The 16,231-nt window shown below is 45.2% G+C and overlaps 1 protein-coding gene across 3 annotated transcripts in view; it reads left to right on the top strand.

The window, feature by feature from the left end:
- Window positions 1–16,231, top strand: part of TNXB (tenascin XB) — a 179,682-nt gene that overhangs the window by 65,547 nt on the left and 97,904 nt on the right. For all 3 annotated transcript variants that reach the window (XM_040323053.1, XM_040323052.1, XM_040323054.1), the window contains exons 4-6: window positions 4,375–4,499; window positions 8,325–8,475; window positions 12,511–12,774. In XM_040323053.1, coding sequence (XP_040178987.1) covers window positions 4,375–4,499; window positions 8,325–8,475; window positions 12,511–12,774 — 540 coding nt within the window. The remainder of the gene's footprint in view (window positions 1–4,374; window positions 4,500–8,324; window positions 8,476–12,510; window positions 12,775–16,231) is intronic.

Raw genomic sequence — 16,231 nt, 5'->3', positions numbered from 1 at the left:
CGTATCTTTGTGCGGGCGTAACGTATCTGATTTACGCTACGCCTCCGCAACTTAGACAGGCAAGTGCTGTATTCTCAAAGCACTTGCTCCGTAAGTTGCGGTGGCGTAGCGTAAATCGTCCGGCGTATGCCCGCCTAATTCAAATTTGGAACAGGGGGGCGTGTTTTATGTAAATGTTGTGTGACCCTACGTGATTAACGTTTTTCCCGAACGGCGCATGCGCCGTCCGTGGAATTTCCCAGTGTGCATTGCTCCAAAGTATGCCGCAAGGACGTCATTGGTTTCGACGTGAACGTAAATGACGTCCAGCCCCATTCACGGACGACTTACGCAAACGACGTAACTTTTTCAAATTTCGACGCGGGAACGACGGCCATACTTAACATTGTTACGCCGCACTTACGCCACCATATAGCAGGGGTAACTATACGCCGGGAAAAGCCTAACGTAAACGGCGTTACTTTACTGCATCAGCCGGGCGTACGTTCGGGAATTCGCGTATCAAGCTAATTTGCATACTCGACGCGGAATTCGACAGAAGCGCCACCTAGCGGCCAGCGTAAATTTGCAGTTACGATCCGACGGCGTAAGAGACTTACGCCTCTTGGATCTAACTGATATCTATGCGTAACTGATTCTAAGAATCAGGCGCATAGATACGACGGTGCAACGCAGAGATACGAAGGGATAATCCAATTGGTTATCTTGGATCTAATGCATTTTGTTTTAAGATATATATATATATATATATATATATATATATATATATATATATATATATATATATATATATATATAATATATATATATATATATACTCAGTAAAAGCCTTGTTTCTCTGTATATTTTTCAATTTACACTGATAAGATTAGTAACATCAAAGGATATCTTAAACTCTAGAACAAAAATGTAATATATTGCAGCTTACGATTTCCTAGATGCTGTGGCTGTCGTTTTCATATTTCAGACTAAGAACATTTTCACCAAGTACAGAAAATATATGTTAATCCTGCCAGAAATGCTGAGTCCTTGTCACTTCCTGTGAGCTGAACTGAAAGCACAAACAATGTAATATTCCCTCTGTAAACTACAACCCCCCCATCAGCACTTCTATATAATGGAGAGGAATAGAAAATGACATGTCTGAAGTCCATCCAGGGTGACCACAATGGCTCCCTCCATAGATATAGTGAGCGTAACCACTTAGGGACCACTTAGGGACAGCAAGTATGTTTTTTGTAGGTTTATTAGATGAAAATAAAGGAAAAAAGCCTGAAAAAAGCAAACTATTGTGGCCACTACGTATACTGAACGGCATGGCTGGACTGGGACAGAAATTTGGCCCTGGACTTCATCCAGACTGGCCCACTTTGACAGGTCTCTCCCATGGCGGCCGGGCAACTCCCGCACCCCCATCCCCCATCCCCCAGGCCACCCAAGCCCCCTCTCCCCCTTCACTAGCCAACCTACTTTATTAGAGTAGAACGGCTGGTACTGGTACTCTTATAGGCAGTACCAGTGGGGAAGCTAGACATTATTTCACCTGGGGCAAAGAATTAGTTCCGTGCTCCCCTTATGGGACAAGATTAGGCAGAAGTGAGAAACTCCCAGGCCATAGCTGTTGAGTCAGCTGTCTGTCCCCTCCCCCTTGCTCCTCTGTCGTCCCCCCTGCTCCTCTGGTCCTCCCCCTGCTCCTCTGGTCCTCCCCCTGCTCCTCTGGTCCTCCCCCTGCTTCTCTGTTCCCCCCAGGTGAGCGCTGAGGGGTGAGCGCTGTGGGTAGGGAGAGACAGAGGAGCAGAGGGGGGCGGCAGTCCGCTATCCCTGAAGCCGGCCCACTGAGCCATCGGCCCACCGGGAAACTCCCTGTAGTCCCAATGGCCAGTCCATCCCTGCTGAACGGTAAACTGCAAAGTCTTGCATTTTAAATTTTTAAAATCAAATTAACACATTTATCTGCATAAGTATTTTTGTTTTCCTTTTTTTTTATTTTAAATAGTTTTTATTACATTTTTTACAATTTAAAATCTTACATACTTTGCAAAACAATTTGCAAATCATTCATAAAAATACAAAACATTCTCAAAATACACATAAATACATAAAAAAATACATATAGGTACATAAATGGATTCATCCTCTAATATACATTTAAAAAGGAATCTATACTGCAGAGTGTACTCTTAATTCTCCGGGCCTAGGATCTAGGTAATAAACAAGAGAAAAAAAATAGCGAGAGACATGGGGTAGACCCCTTTCCCCATCCACACCCCTCCACAGACAAAAAAAAAAACACACCCTTCTGGCAGGAGGCATGTCCTTATGCTCGTACACATGATTAGTTTTCCCGACGAGAAAACTGTGAGGAGAGCTTTTGGCCGGGAATCCCAGCCGTGTGTATGCTCCTCGCAGTTTTTCCGATGAGAAAACTGGCCAAAAGCCACCGGACGAAAAAAGAGAACCGTCGTTTTTTGGCAGTTTTCCTATGGAAAAAACTGTGATGGAGCATCCTGTTGGGAAAACTGGCCATGTGTAGGAGAAAGACTGAACCGAGCAGGTTCTCGGCTTTCCTCTAGGGATTTCCGACGGGAACTTTTCCCGTCAGAAATCCCGCACGTGTGTATGAAGCATGACATTGCTTTTGTAGAGAAGCTACAGCTATCATCAGAGTCTTCAAACTCAACACTTCCCAGAATCTTGGATGCTACGGTGTGGAGTTCTTTCTGTTAGCCCCTACTGTACTGTTATGTAGGGGCTGACAGGAAAACACAGGGGCAGATTCACGTAGAGCCGCGTAAAATTGTGCGGGCGTAACGTATAAGATTTACGTTACGCCTCCGCAACTTACACGGGCAAGTGCTGTATTCTCAAAGCACTTGCTCCGTAAGTTGCGGCGGCGTAGCGTAAATCGGCCGGCGTAAGCCCGCCTAATTCAAATTTGGATCAGGGGGGCGTGTTTTATGCAAAACTACTGTGACCCGACGTGATTGACGTTTTTTCGGAACGGCGCATGCGCCGTCCGTGGAATTTCCCAGTGTGCATTGCTCCAAAGTACGCCGCAAGGACGTCATTGGTTTCGACGTGAACGTAAATGACGTCCAGCCCCATTCACGGACGACTTACGCAAACGACGAAACTTTTTCAATTTTCGACGCTGGAACGACGGCCATACTTAACATTGGCTGCGCCTTATATAGCAGGGGAAACTTTACCCCGGGAAAAGCCTAACGTAAACGTCGTAACTTTACGCGTACGTTCGGGAATTCGCGTATCTAGCTAATTTGCATACTCGACGCGGAATTCGACGGAAGCGGCACCTAGCGGTCAAAAAAAATAAATGCAGTTTAGATCCGACGGCGTAAGAGACTTACGCCTGTCGGATCTAATGGATATCTATGCGTAACTGATTCTAAGAATCAGGCGCATAGATACGACGGCGCAACTCAGAGATACGACGGCGTATCTCGGTTGAGAATCTGGGCCCAAGTGTACAGTGGGGAACTAGGGATCCAACATACCTGGAAGTGTGTCCAATGTGAAAATCCTCCTGGAGAATGTAGCCCTTATGCCGCGTACACGCGATTGGAAATTCCGACAACAAATGTTCGATGTGAGCTTTTTGTCGGAAATTCCAACCATGTGTGTAGGCTCCATCGCTCCATCGCTCCATCCGACAACAAAACATTTGAGAGCTGGTTCTCAAATTTTCTGACAACAAAAGTACTTGTCGGAAATTCCGATCGTCTGTATGCAATTCCGACGCATTAAAAATCTTATACATGCTCAGAATCAATTTGACGCATGCTCTGAATCATTTAACTACATTCGTAGTGTTGTACGTGACCCCGTTCTTGACGTTGGGAATTTCTTACAACATTTGTGTGACCGTGTGTATGCAACACAAGTTTGAGCCAACATTCCGTCGGGAAAAAAAGCACGGTTTTGTTGTTGGAATTTCCAATCGTGTGTACGCGGCATAAAACAAAGAAAAGTGAAGATTTCCCACCCATTAGAGAGAGGTAAGTATGAATAGTCTTCTTTTGCAAGTTGCATCAATTTTTTTGGGGAGTGACAGAGTCACCTAACAATAGTACATCATATACAGTATACCATTTTTTTTATATACACATGTGAAAGGCAATCATCAGCTTTATTATATCCTTTGAAAGTCTAGTTCAACTCTAAATGAAAGAAGTGACCCAATAGTACATGTACAAAAGTAACTAACTTCAAGACAAAGCATGAATGGAGGTAAACTTGTCTCTCTGCCATGTGTCTGTAGAGAACTGTTGCCCCTATGTTCACTGTAGTTTTTGCTGGTTATTTATAAACGATCTGCTTGTCACAACATTTTCTGAGTTATACTGTGTTTTGTAGAAGTCATAGACATCGGCGCTGTCACTGGTCTTCAGGTGATATCACAGGAAGAATCCGCTATCACCCTGGAGTGGGATCAGCCACAAGCTGCCCCTGATTCCTATGACATCTCTTTCAAAGCCAAGGTATGCACAAAAAACTATTTGCCACATTGATCATCACTGTGTTCATTGTTGAGCATTATGTTGGAATGCCACCAAACAATCTTTTTATATAATATGTTTGAATTTTCCTACAGAATGTCTAGAATTTATGTGTTGCTGTTGACATATCATGCAGCACTTTACAGAATACAGGCAACCATTCATATCACTCTGTGTTCCTGAGCAGCATAAAACATTTTTACCCTGCCCCCAAGGAACCTAGAATTCAGTGATTTGCCCCTGCAGAGCTTGGAATTATGTGCACTGCCCCAGATGAGCTTATAATTCTGAAGGATTTTCTGGGGAGCTTAGAATTCTTTAGCCTGCTCCCAAGGAGCTTACAATTCTGTACCCTGCCTTTAGGGTGCTTACAGTTCTATAACCTGTCACAGAGGAACTTACAATTCTGTACACTGCTCTAAAGATCTTAGGAATCTGTACCCTGGCCCTCAGGAGTTTATAATTATGTACCCTGTTTATGAGGAGCTTTTAATTCCTTTCTCTAACAACAAGGGGCTTATAGTTATGTATCCTGCCCCTGAGGAGTTTAGAATTCTGTATCCTGTTTATGAAGAGCTTACAATTTCCTTCTTTGACCCAGATGAACTAACAGTACTGTACCCTGCCCTTGAGGAGCGTGCAATTACTACCCTGGTCATAAAAGCACACACTTGCTCCAGCGCTGTATCCTGGCCTGGGCCAACAAGGCCCAGGCTTAGGGCAGCACTTTGCAGGTGGGCAGCACGGAAAGAGTCCCGACGGGGACTGTTAGTGTAGCGCCAGTCTTATGCGATGGATTTGATTGACGCACTGCTTCCGGTATGCGGGCGGGTGGCATTTCACAACTGTGGGGGGGGGGGGGCTGCTTCTAATTTTGACTGTCCTATCATCTTGGACCACAAACCTTCCTCACTCTGCTGCACCATTGGCATGGTGTTATTTTCTTAGTCCTTTCCATATCAGAAATTTGTGCTTAAAGTAGAACTATAGGCAACAACTTTTCATTTTGGATAAAGTAGAGTAAGGGTGGGTCTTAAACAGAAAGGGGTGTGACCTTGACAGGAAGGGGTGGGCCATATTTAAATTAGGGGTTGCACAAGTTTAGTCAGTCCTAGGCCTAGGGCAGCACAAACCCTAAATACACTACTTGCTCCCTTCCTGAATCCATAATTTATACCAGGCTTTTTTAACCAGGGTCCTGTGGAACTCTAGGGTACCTCCAAAACTTGCTAGGGGTTCCTTGAGCTGTGAGCAATTCCTGCCTCTCAGATAAGTAACCACTGACACTAATGATCTTTTTAGCTATTTGTAAGGTGAGATTCTTTACCAAGACCACCAATGTAAGGAGCATTCTCCCCAGTGACCATCACCCTCAAGTAGGGTTGTCCCGATACCGATACTAGTATCGGTATCGGGACCGATTCCGAGTTTTTTCGGCGGTACTCAGACGCCGATACCCCGCCCCGATACATAAATAGAATACTTGCCGCCGACCGCCGCCGCCGCCCGACGCCGAACGCCGCCCGCCGCCGAACGCCGCCCGCCGCCACGAAACGCCGTAATCCGCCGCCATTCGCCTCATCCCCGCTGCCGCCGACTCTGTAATACGGGCGGGAACATTACAGCTTTGAATAGCTGTAATGATTCGCACCACGCATAGACACTCCCCCTCGCTCGGGTGAACTGTCCAATCCCGAGCGAGGGGGAGTGTCTATACGCAAGGGCGGCGCCAATCATAACAGAGATTCAAAGTTGTAATGTTCCCGCCCGTATTACAGAGACGGCGGCAGCGGGGATGCAGGTAAGCGTGACATGGCTGGATGGGGGAGACGCTGGATGGGGGGAGACGCTGGCTGGATGGGGGGACGCTGGCTGGATGGGGGGACGCTGGCTGGATGGGGGGTGACGCTGGCTGCATGGGGGGACGCTGGCTGGATGGGGGGTGACGCTGGCTGGATGGGGGGGGGACGCTGGCTGGATGGGGGGACGCTGGCTGGATGGGGGGTGACGCTGGCTGCATGGGGGGTGACGCTGGCTGCATGGGGGGTGACGCTGGCTGCATGGGGGGTGACGCTGGCTGCATGGGGGGTGACGCTGGCTGCATGGGGGGGTGACAATGGCTGGGGGAATACATTGCTGGATGGGGGGTGACAATGGCTGCATGGGGGGTGACGCTGGCTGCATGGGGGGTGACGCTGGCTGCATGGGGGGTGACGCTGGCTGCATGGGGGGTGACGCTGGCTGCATGGGGGGTGACAATGGCTGGGGGAATACATTGCTGGATGGAGGGTGACGCTGGCTGGATGGGGGGTGACAATGGCTGCATGGGGGGTGACAATGGCTGGGGGAATACAATGCTGGATGGGGGGTGACAATGGCTGGATGGGGGGATACATTGCTGCATGGGGGGAGACAATGGCTGGATGGGGGGTGACGCTGGCTGGATGGGGGGTGATGCTGGCTGGATGGGGGGTGACGCTGGCTGGATGGGGGGTGACGCTGGCTGGATGGGGGGTGACGCTGGCTGCATGGGGGGTGACGCTGGCTGGATGGGGGGTGACGCTGGCTGGATGGGGGGTGACGCTGGCTGGATGGGGGGTGACGCTGGCTGGATGGGGGGTGACGCTGGCTGGATGGGGGGATACATGGCTGCATCTGTGGTGGGACATCGCTGCATTTGGGGACACATTTTAAAAAAAGTATCGGTATTCGGTATCGGCGACTACTTGAAAAAAAGTATCGGTACTCGTACTCGGTCCTAAAAAAGTGGTATCGGGACAACCCTACGGCCTCAAGTACTGTGAGCTTAATATATAGCAATTATTAGCAGGGGTTCCCTAAGTCCAGAAAGTTAGTTCATTAGTTCCTCAATGTAAAAAAGTTGAGAAAGGCTTGTATAGATTGTGTATGGCGCCATAGCAGCACATTCTGTACAATCTTGAAAGTTTATTTTGATAATTTATGACAAAGAACAGTAGTCCACACTAGTTAGAGAAAAGCCTCATACACACGATCGGACTTCCATCTGACTTTTCCGTGGATTTTTGTCCGAATGGGCGCTGGCCGTGAACTTGGTATGCATACACATGGCTGAACTTTTTTAGCCAACACTCACCAAATCACTTGGTTTTTCTGCTCTTTACCGCCTCCCTTTTGGCAACTTTTGCTATTGTTGTCTGATGTTTAGCATTGGTTCTGAGCATGCATGTTTGTACTTTGGACTTTAGTCCGATGGACTTGTGTACACATGATCGGATTATCCTCCATCAGACTTTTATTGTCGGAAAGTAGAAGAGCATGCACAGTGAACATTTATCCGTGGAAAAACCGAAAACAATTGTCCGATGAAACACATCAGTCGGACCATTTTTGTCGAAAAGTCCAATCGTGTGTATGGGCCTTTAGGCTATATATTGGAGGGCAGTTGGCCACAGAGACAAAATCTGACTGCCCTTTAGCACCTATAAAGTACTTTATCACCATTACATCATCACATGGTGGTACTGTGAGTGTGCAAATATCCTATAAAGTAGGTGGGCAATAAAGGATGTGTAAAGCGACAGGTTCACTTGAAATCGAATTGGCTGTTATTCATTTTTGCATTTTTTACATCTCTATCTCTAGTACAGAAAATAAATTTTAGGAATTTATAGCTTAAACAGTAAATTGTGGGGCTTGCATAGTTACACGGTTGGTAAGTTTGAACAAAGCCACCAGTCCACGCAGTTCAACATAATTCAGCAAGTATGAGATCACTTGTTTACTGCATTTGTTATCCAGCTAATATTACGGTATGTTGTTATGCAGAAGGAAAATGGCGTTATAACCACCACGATCGAGGGTTCATTGATCTCCTACTATCAGACTGGGTTGGCTCCTGGAGAAGAATATATTGTGAATATCCAACCCCGCAAAGGCTCAACGTTAGGACCGGAAACTTCTATAACTGCCAAGACAAGTAAGGTCATATAAGTCCTTGCAGACTACTTTACTGAAAATCAAATGCCATAAAGTTTAACCGGTTAAGGACCGGCTCACGGCAATATACATCGGCAGAATGGCACATACAGGCAGATTAATGTACCTGTACGTCGCCTTTAAGACGCGGAATTGTGGGCACGTGCACGCCGACGGTGGGGCGCGCATAGCCGCCGCAAGCTCCGTGAGTGTGATCGTGGGTCCCGCGGACTCGATGTCTGGGTGAATACCCACGATCGTCTCACGGAGAGGAAGAACAGGGAAATGCTGATGTAAACAAGCATTTCCCCATTCTTGCCAGTGACAGGACACTGATCACAGCTCCCTGTAATCGGGAACGGTGATCAGTGTCGTGTCACACATAGCCCATCCCCCTATACTTAGAACACATCCTTAGGACACACTTAACCCATTCAGCGGCCCCTCCTGCTTAACCCCTTTACTGCCAGTCACATTTACCCAGTAATAAGTGCATATTTATAGCACTGATCGCTGTGTAAATGTGATTATTCCTAAAATAGCGGCAAAAGTGTCCGATGTGTCCGCCATAATGTCGCTGTCACAATAAAAATCGCTGATCGTCGCCATTTTTAGAATTATGGCATTTTAACTATTATTTATTTTTTTACTAGTAATGGTGGCGATCTGTGATTTTATGTGTGACTTTATGGCGGACACATCGGACACTTTTGACACATTTTTGAGACCATTGTCATTTTTACAGCGATCAGTGCTATAAAAATGCACTGCTTACTGTGAAAATGACACTGGCAGTGAAGGGGTTAACCACTAGGTGGCGCTGAAGGGGTTAAGTGTGCCTAGGGATGTATTTTAACTGTAGGGGGATGGGCTGTGTGTGACACAACAGTGATCACAGCTTCCGATTACAGGAAGCTGTGTACACTGTCCTGTCACTAGGAAGACTGGGGAAATGCTTGTTTACATAAGCATTTCCCCCTTCTTCCTCACCGTGACACGAGTGCGGGTATGCCCACGGACATCGAGTCCCTGGGACCCACTGTCTGAGTCATGGAGCTTGCGACGGGCACACGTGTCCACAATGCCACGATCTTAACCACTTAAGACCCGGACATTTAGGCAGCTAAAGGACCCGGCCAGGTTTTGCGATTCGGCACTGCGTCGCTTTAACAGACAATTGCGCGGTCGTGCGACGTGGCTCCCAAACACAATTGGCATATTTTTTTTCCCACAAATAGAGCTTTCTTTTGGTGGTATTTGATCACCTCTGCGGTTTTTATTTTTTGCGCTATAAACAAAAATAGAGCAACAATTTTGAAAAAAAATGCAATATTTTTTATTTTTTGCTATAATAAATATCCCCCAAAAATATATAAAAAAACTATTTTCCTCAGTTTAGGCCGATACGTATTCTTCTACCTATTTTTGGTAAAAAAAATCGCAATAAGCGTTTATCGGTTGGTTTGCGCAACATTTATAGCGTTTACAAAATAGGGGATAGTTTTATTGCATTTTTATAAAAAAAAATTTTTACTACTAATGGCGGCGATCAGCGTTTGTTTTCGTGACTGCGACATTATGGCGGACAATTTTGACACATTTTTGGGACCATTGTCATTTTCACAGCAAAAAATGCATTTAAAATGCATTGTTTACTGTGAAAATTACAATTGCAGTTTGGGAGTTAACCACAAGGGGGTGCTGAAGGGGTTATGTATGACCTAATATGTGTTTCTAACTGTAGGGGGGTGTGGCTGTAGGTGTGACGTCAACGATTGTGTATCCCTATAAAAGGGATCACACGATCGAATGACGCCGCCACAGTGAAGAACGGGGAAGCCGTGTTTACACACCGCTCTCCCCGTTCTTCAGCTCCGGGGACCGATCGCGGGACTCCATCGGCGATCGGGTCCGCAAATCCTGGTCACGAGCTTCGGACCGGGTCGCGGGCGCGCGCCCGCGACCCACGGCTGGGTACTAGCACAGGACAAACCTGTACGTGCATGTGCCCAGCCGTGCCATTCTGCCGACGTAAATGTGCATGAGGCGGTCCTTAAATGGTTATATAATATAATATAATGGTTATATAAATGTCCTTTTGCCTGCCCGTGTCATGATATAGACGTATATCTGCGTGCGGAGGTCGGCAAGCGGTTAAATGGAACTTCACTGCAAATGAGCACTATAAACCAAAAACGATATTTAATTTATTTTTAATATTCAAAGCAAACTCACCCATCCATTCATGTCTCCAGGCTTTATTTTGCTGAGAAATCACTGTAACCCCCCCCCCCCCCCCCAAGCATTTCTGGCTGTAGCCACCTTGAGTAAAATATTTAATATAGTATTTACTTCCTGGATTCCATCTGCCCTCACCCCGGCCATGCAGACAGGAGGGTGTTCTTAGCTGGGGAAGCTCCTCCTCCTCTCTTAAAAGCTAATGAGATGTTTGCCTAGGCATAGAAACCAGAAAGCAACTGAAGAAATGTTAAAAAAATAAGTTTGAAACAAGTAAATCTAATATACATTCCTATCTATTTATTGATGCTAGCAGCATAAGCATTAAAAATATTCAGTGCTTATCAAAAGAGTAAAGTTTGGCTTTAAATGGCCCATTCAATTTTAATAGAGGTACTATGACTAAAGTGACAATTCCATAGAGACAGCTATGACTTTGCAGAGCGTGTCGGGAAGAATAAAGCACATTTACACTTCGCCTGCAGAGCTCAAAGCCAACCTTTGAGAGAAGAGATGTTGTCATTCTTATCGGCAGGCCGACTGGTAGCGAGTTATACGTTCCACACTTGAAGCTTTATTAGTGGAAATACCGGATCCGTCCAACACAACTTGGATCGAACTCCCAGATTTTGTCCTTTGGAAAAAAATAAATACCAATGAGGCAAAACAGAGTGAACTAGGCACTTGATGATTCAAAGGAAATGTAGATTTACAAGGTCATTATTTTTTTCAGGAAGAAGTAAACATGGACTCTGTTACAGAGATTTGCACCTCCGTTCCTGAATACCACTGCTGGTGTTCTGAATGCCAAATGCAGTGAAAAAAATTATAATAAATTGAATTATTTTGTATTAATGCTAGACTAGTTTAATGGGAGTCTCACTCCTATCTTGGCCTAGCTGTGTATGTAACTGAGGTACACTAGTTCCCAAGTGCACACTGTTGCTGCCAGTCCATGAGTGTTGAGGTGCAATGAGCCAAGGTACCATTAACTGTAACATAGATGTATAGAAAACCTTCCCCCTTGCCCCCTCACCCTATTAAATAAACACGCTTACAACCATTAGGTTGGAAAGGGCAAGGCCACAGCTTTATTAAATCCAAACATAACATGTGAACATTTTTTCAACCAGTGCCAGTCACAGTTGTACTGTGAGCACACAATTCCAAAGGGGGGAGGGGCTTGTCCTTACCATAAGTGCTGGACAGGCTGCCTACTTCCGATTTTCATCAAGGGCATGGTTCATTACAGCCATTTTATGCTGGCAAGGTCAAGAAAACCACAGAAAGCTGTGACATACCATAGAAAAAAGGGGCGGGAGGGTGGGCAGCTCTTCCAAGCACGTTTACCGAAAAGACCCAGAATTCCCTGGGGCGATTCTTTTACCCGAGCTCAGGCCCATCCCATCCCCCAAAATAACCAATCATGACCACCACCTTGTCCTGTACCTGGCCATGCCCCTATCAGTCAAGGCTCTCTTTCCCTAAGGGGCTCAAGAGGCCTTGATTTTGAGAATGCAAAACAAATTAGCTGATGACATCATTGGAGTAGTAAAGTTTTAGTGAATAAAGTTTGAGGAAAAAAGTTAGTATGCATAAACAGGCCGATATAAGGTTTGCATCCTTTGGTGAAAATGGTTGATGCAAAACTTTTTGTTAAGTGAATTTGTTTTTATATTGTTTTGATTTATTGCGTATTATTGGGACGAAATGCCAGTACCTGTACATATTCAGTGACATGTTACAATTAATCTTTAGTGACGCCTCTGTGTTACTCAGTACTCACTTTATTTTTAAGGAATTGAAGCACCACGTGGACTCCGTGTGACTGATGCCACCTCCTCCTCTTTATTCATAAGATGGGATAAACCCCAATTTCTACCTGATCGATATATTGTGACTCTGATCCATCCGAATGGCAAGGAAAAGAAAATAAGGATCCCTGGAAAGATGGACAGAGCAAAAGTCTCCGGACTGGAGGCAGATATAGAATACAAAATCATACTTAGAGCAGAGAAGGAACAGGAGCAGAGCCAGGACACAGAGGCCACCGCAGTAACAGGTGACAAAAGGGCAATGGTGGGGTAGGGGTGGCGTGAAGGAGTGCTGTCCTTTATATCTTTATAGTATATTCTCTGAAGGTTTCCCGGCTCTGTCCTCTCCACAGTGGATTCCAACTACTGCTTTTCTTCTCAGGATTATAAAATAATGAGATAATCCAAAAGAGAAAGGGAACCCGTGTTATAGTGTCCATTCCCATTGCTTTAAGCCCAAGTTCAGATATATGAGCTGAAAAATGATTAAGCCTACTAAAACTTATCCAAAAATATATTTTTGTATGGGCTAATAGGTAGATTCAGGTACAATCGTGTAAAGTTACGGCGGCGTAGCTTAGCCTGTTTAGGCTACGCCGCCGTAAATTAGCTAGGCTAGTAATGATTCTCAATATACTTGCCTGCTAATCTACGGCGGCGTAGCCTAAAGCGGGCGGGCGTAAGGGCGCCGAATTCAAATGACTTGGAGGGGGGCGTGTTTCATGGTAATGAGGCTTGACCTCACGTTTTTGACGTTTTTTTTCACTGCGCATGTGCCGGGCGACTACATTTCCCAGTGTGCATTGCGGCTAAGTACGCCGCACGGGCCTATTGATTTTGACGTGGACGTAAACGACATAAATCCCGATTCACAGACGACTTACGCAAACGACGTAAAGATTTCAAATTTCGACGTGGGAACGGCGGCCATACTTGACAATACTATTCCACTAGAGCCTAGCTCTAACTTTACGCGGCCTATCTTTTATGTAAACGGCGTAAATCGACTGCGGCGGCCGGGCGTACGTTCGTGAATCGGCGTACAAACTGATTTACATAATCTACGCCGACCGCAATGGAAGCGCCACCTAGCGGCCATCCGAAAAATTGCAATCTAAGATAGGACGCCGCAAGTCGTCGTATCTTAGATATGTTTAAGCGTATCTTTGTTTGAGCATACGCTTAAACATAGGTCGGCGTAGATTCTGAGTTAGGTCGACTTATCTACTGATAAGCCGGCCTAACTCTTTCTGAATCTACCTATAACTCTTTAATCCATTAGTTCTGGATGGAGAAAGACATGGCTTGATTACGTTTTTTTGCTGAACATGTCCCTCATAGGTTTATCTCATCTGAATCAGAGCTGTTTCTCTGGGGAATCAGCATTCTAAATACTCCACAACATTGTGTAGATAATGTACTCCAAGGGAACCATAAAGCTTAGTTCACAGCAGAAACTTGCTTGTCTTGGCCAGGTTGTGGATGTAGGGTGATCTCCCTGCCAGGGTCTTGGACAGAAAGCTTGGGCAGGAGATCAAAGTCCATATCACTTATCTACTTCACTCAGTCATAAAATAAAATAAGGATATTTGAATCCCACTTGAACATAGCAATGAAAGACTAAAATGTGAAAAGTGTCTTAAAACATTTCATGAAAATGTTGTATTGTATGATGTGCCCTTGTGTTTTTGGTTACAGCTAAACAGGGGTCTTACCGAAGATTTTGGAACAGACTTGCGGCTGACTTTAATTTAACATTGATTCCTTTTCTTTGCAGGATTTCCTCCCCAGGCACAGTGGATAAAATCGACACTTCTAATTTCTGAACTGTAAATTCTTCTTATTTCTAAATTGTAAATGTTTAACGTTTTGAAGAATTTGTAGAAGTTCCATCTTAAATGCTGGACAACCAGTTTCCTGTTAGAGTTAACACCCTACTATACTGCATGGCCTGTTTCCTGTTGGATGAATGGAGTGGAGATTCTAACCCCTCCTGACCGCCACATTTTGAGATTGCCAACAACAATGAGCATTTTACAATTGGTTTGGGACCATCTTTGAATCTCTTAGGCCCCGTACACACGATCAGTTTGGTCCGATGAGAATGAACCGAAGTTCATTTTCATCGGACCAAACCGACCGTGTATATAGGCTCGGTCTGGTTTCCTTCGGTCCAAAATGTCTAAACATGCTTCAAAACCCAACCGATGGACCGCTGCCCCATCGGACCAAACTGATGGTTAGTACAGAAAAGCATCGGTTCAAAACCCACGCATGCTCAGAATCAAGTCGACGCATGCTTGGAAGCATTGAACTTCGTTTTATTCAGCACGTCGTGTGTTTGACGTCACCGCGTTCTGACCCGATCGGATTTTGGACTGATGGTGTGTACACATATCAGGCCGTACGGCCACTTCAGAGGTGAACCGATGAAAACGGTCCGACGGGCCAGTCTCATCTGTTTGGTCCGACCGTGTGTACGGGGCCTTATACATTTTAATTAGCAACAAGGATCTTCACTATTATATAAGGTAGCAGTTGTGTCAACTAGTTCTGAAGTGTAATATTCTCTCAGCTACATCCTCATAACTCTGTGACTGATGAAGAGCTTTTATGAACAAATTGACAAGGTCTACAGGCCAAAATAGCTCAGACTAAAGCCCTGATTCCTACAGCATTTATTGACTTCATATCAGATATTCAATGGGTTGTCCAGTTTTAATAATAAACCTTTTGAGGCTATATATATATATAGATACACATACACACAGAGGTTACCATATGCTATTATTCTCAATTAAACAGACTAATCCACTCACATACACTGGTTCTCACAGAGACCCATTATGCCTATGTAATTAGAAAATCTCGCTGTAGGTAAAAATGTTGCCTTAATGCTACTGGTCTCATTGCAATTCAAGCTTTATAGAAGGTGAGAATACCTCTGTGCTACGACCATGTTCTACACTATACTCTATACACACTATATAAAGATTGTGGACACCTGGCCATTGTCAGAAACCATGAATCAGACCAAGTACAGTTAAATCACACTTGTTTATTATTATTAATAATAATAATAATAATAATAAAAAGATAAACAGAGTAAGCATAGTCATAAGGTAGCCAGAGTTGAGGAACTGGATCGGAGCTATATGTAGTAGAACAGCAAGCAGGATCAGGAGCCAGAAGGGATGTCAGCCGAGCAAAGTCTTCAACAGGAACGCAGGAGATGTGGTGTTGACCAAGGCGAAGGCAAAGAGCAAATGAGCTGAAAGGCTTAAATAGGCAGGACTGAGAAGCAGGATCATCAGGTGAGTCACTGTGGAGAGATAGGAGCTGGCAATTAGCCGACAGCTGAACGGCCAGCTCAGAGAAGAAAGGGCTGAGCCCAGCCCTGACAGCCATCTCACGTAAACTATATGTAAGCTACAACATCAACACTGTAAACGAAACTATACAAAATTACCAAGTTTAGGTGTTTCTAGACTGATAGTACTGGTAATGCTACAGGACACAAATACATTCTAGACAGTGGTGCATGTCCAACCATGTGGCAACAGTTTGGGAAAGACAATTTTCTGTTCCAGCATGACTGGGCCCCTGTGTAAAAGGCACAGATTGACAAGTTTGATGTGGAGGAACCCAATTACTCCGCACAGAGCCCTGACCTCAGTACAGCTAACACCTTTAGGGTGAACTAGA

This window comes from Rana temporaria, chromosome 9 (assembly GCF_905171775.1).
Source record: "Rana temporaria chromosome 9, aRanTem1.1, whole genome shotgun sequence".
Classification (NCBI taxonomy): Eukaryota; Metazoa; Chordata; class Amphibia; order Anura; family Ranidae; genus Rana; species Rana temporaria.
Note: the sequence above shows the minus strand (reverse complement) of the source record. Positions and strands in the feature narration are given on the sequence as shown.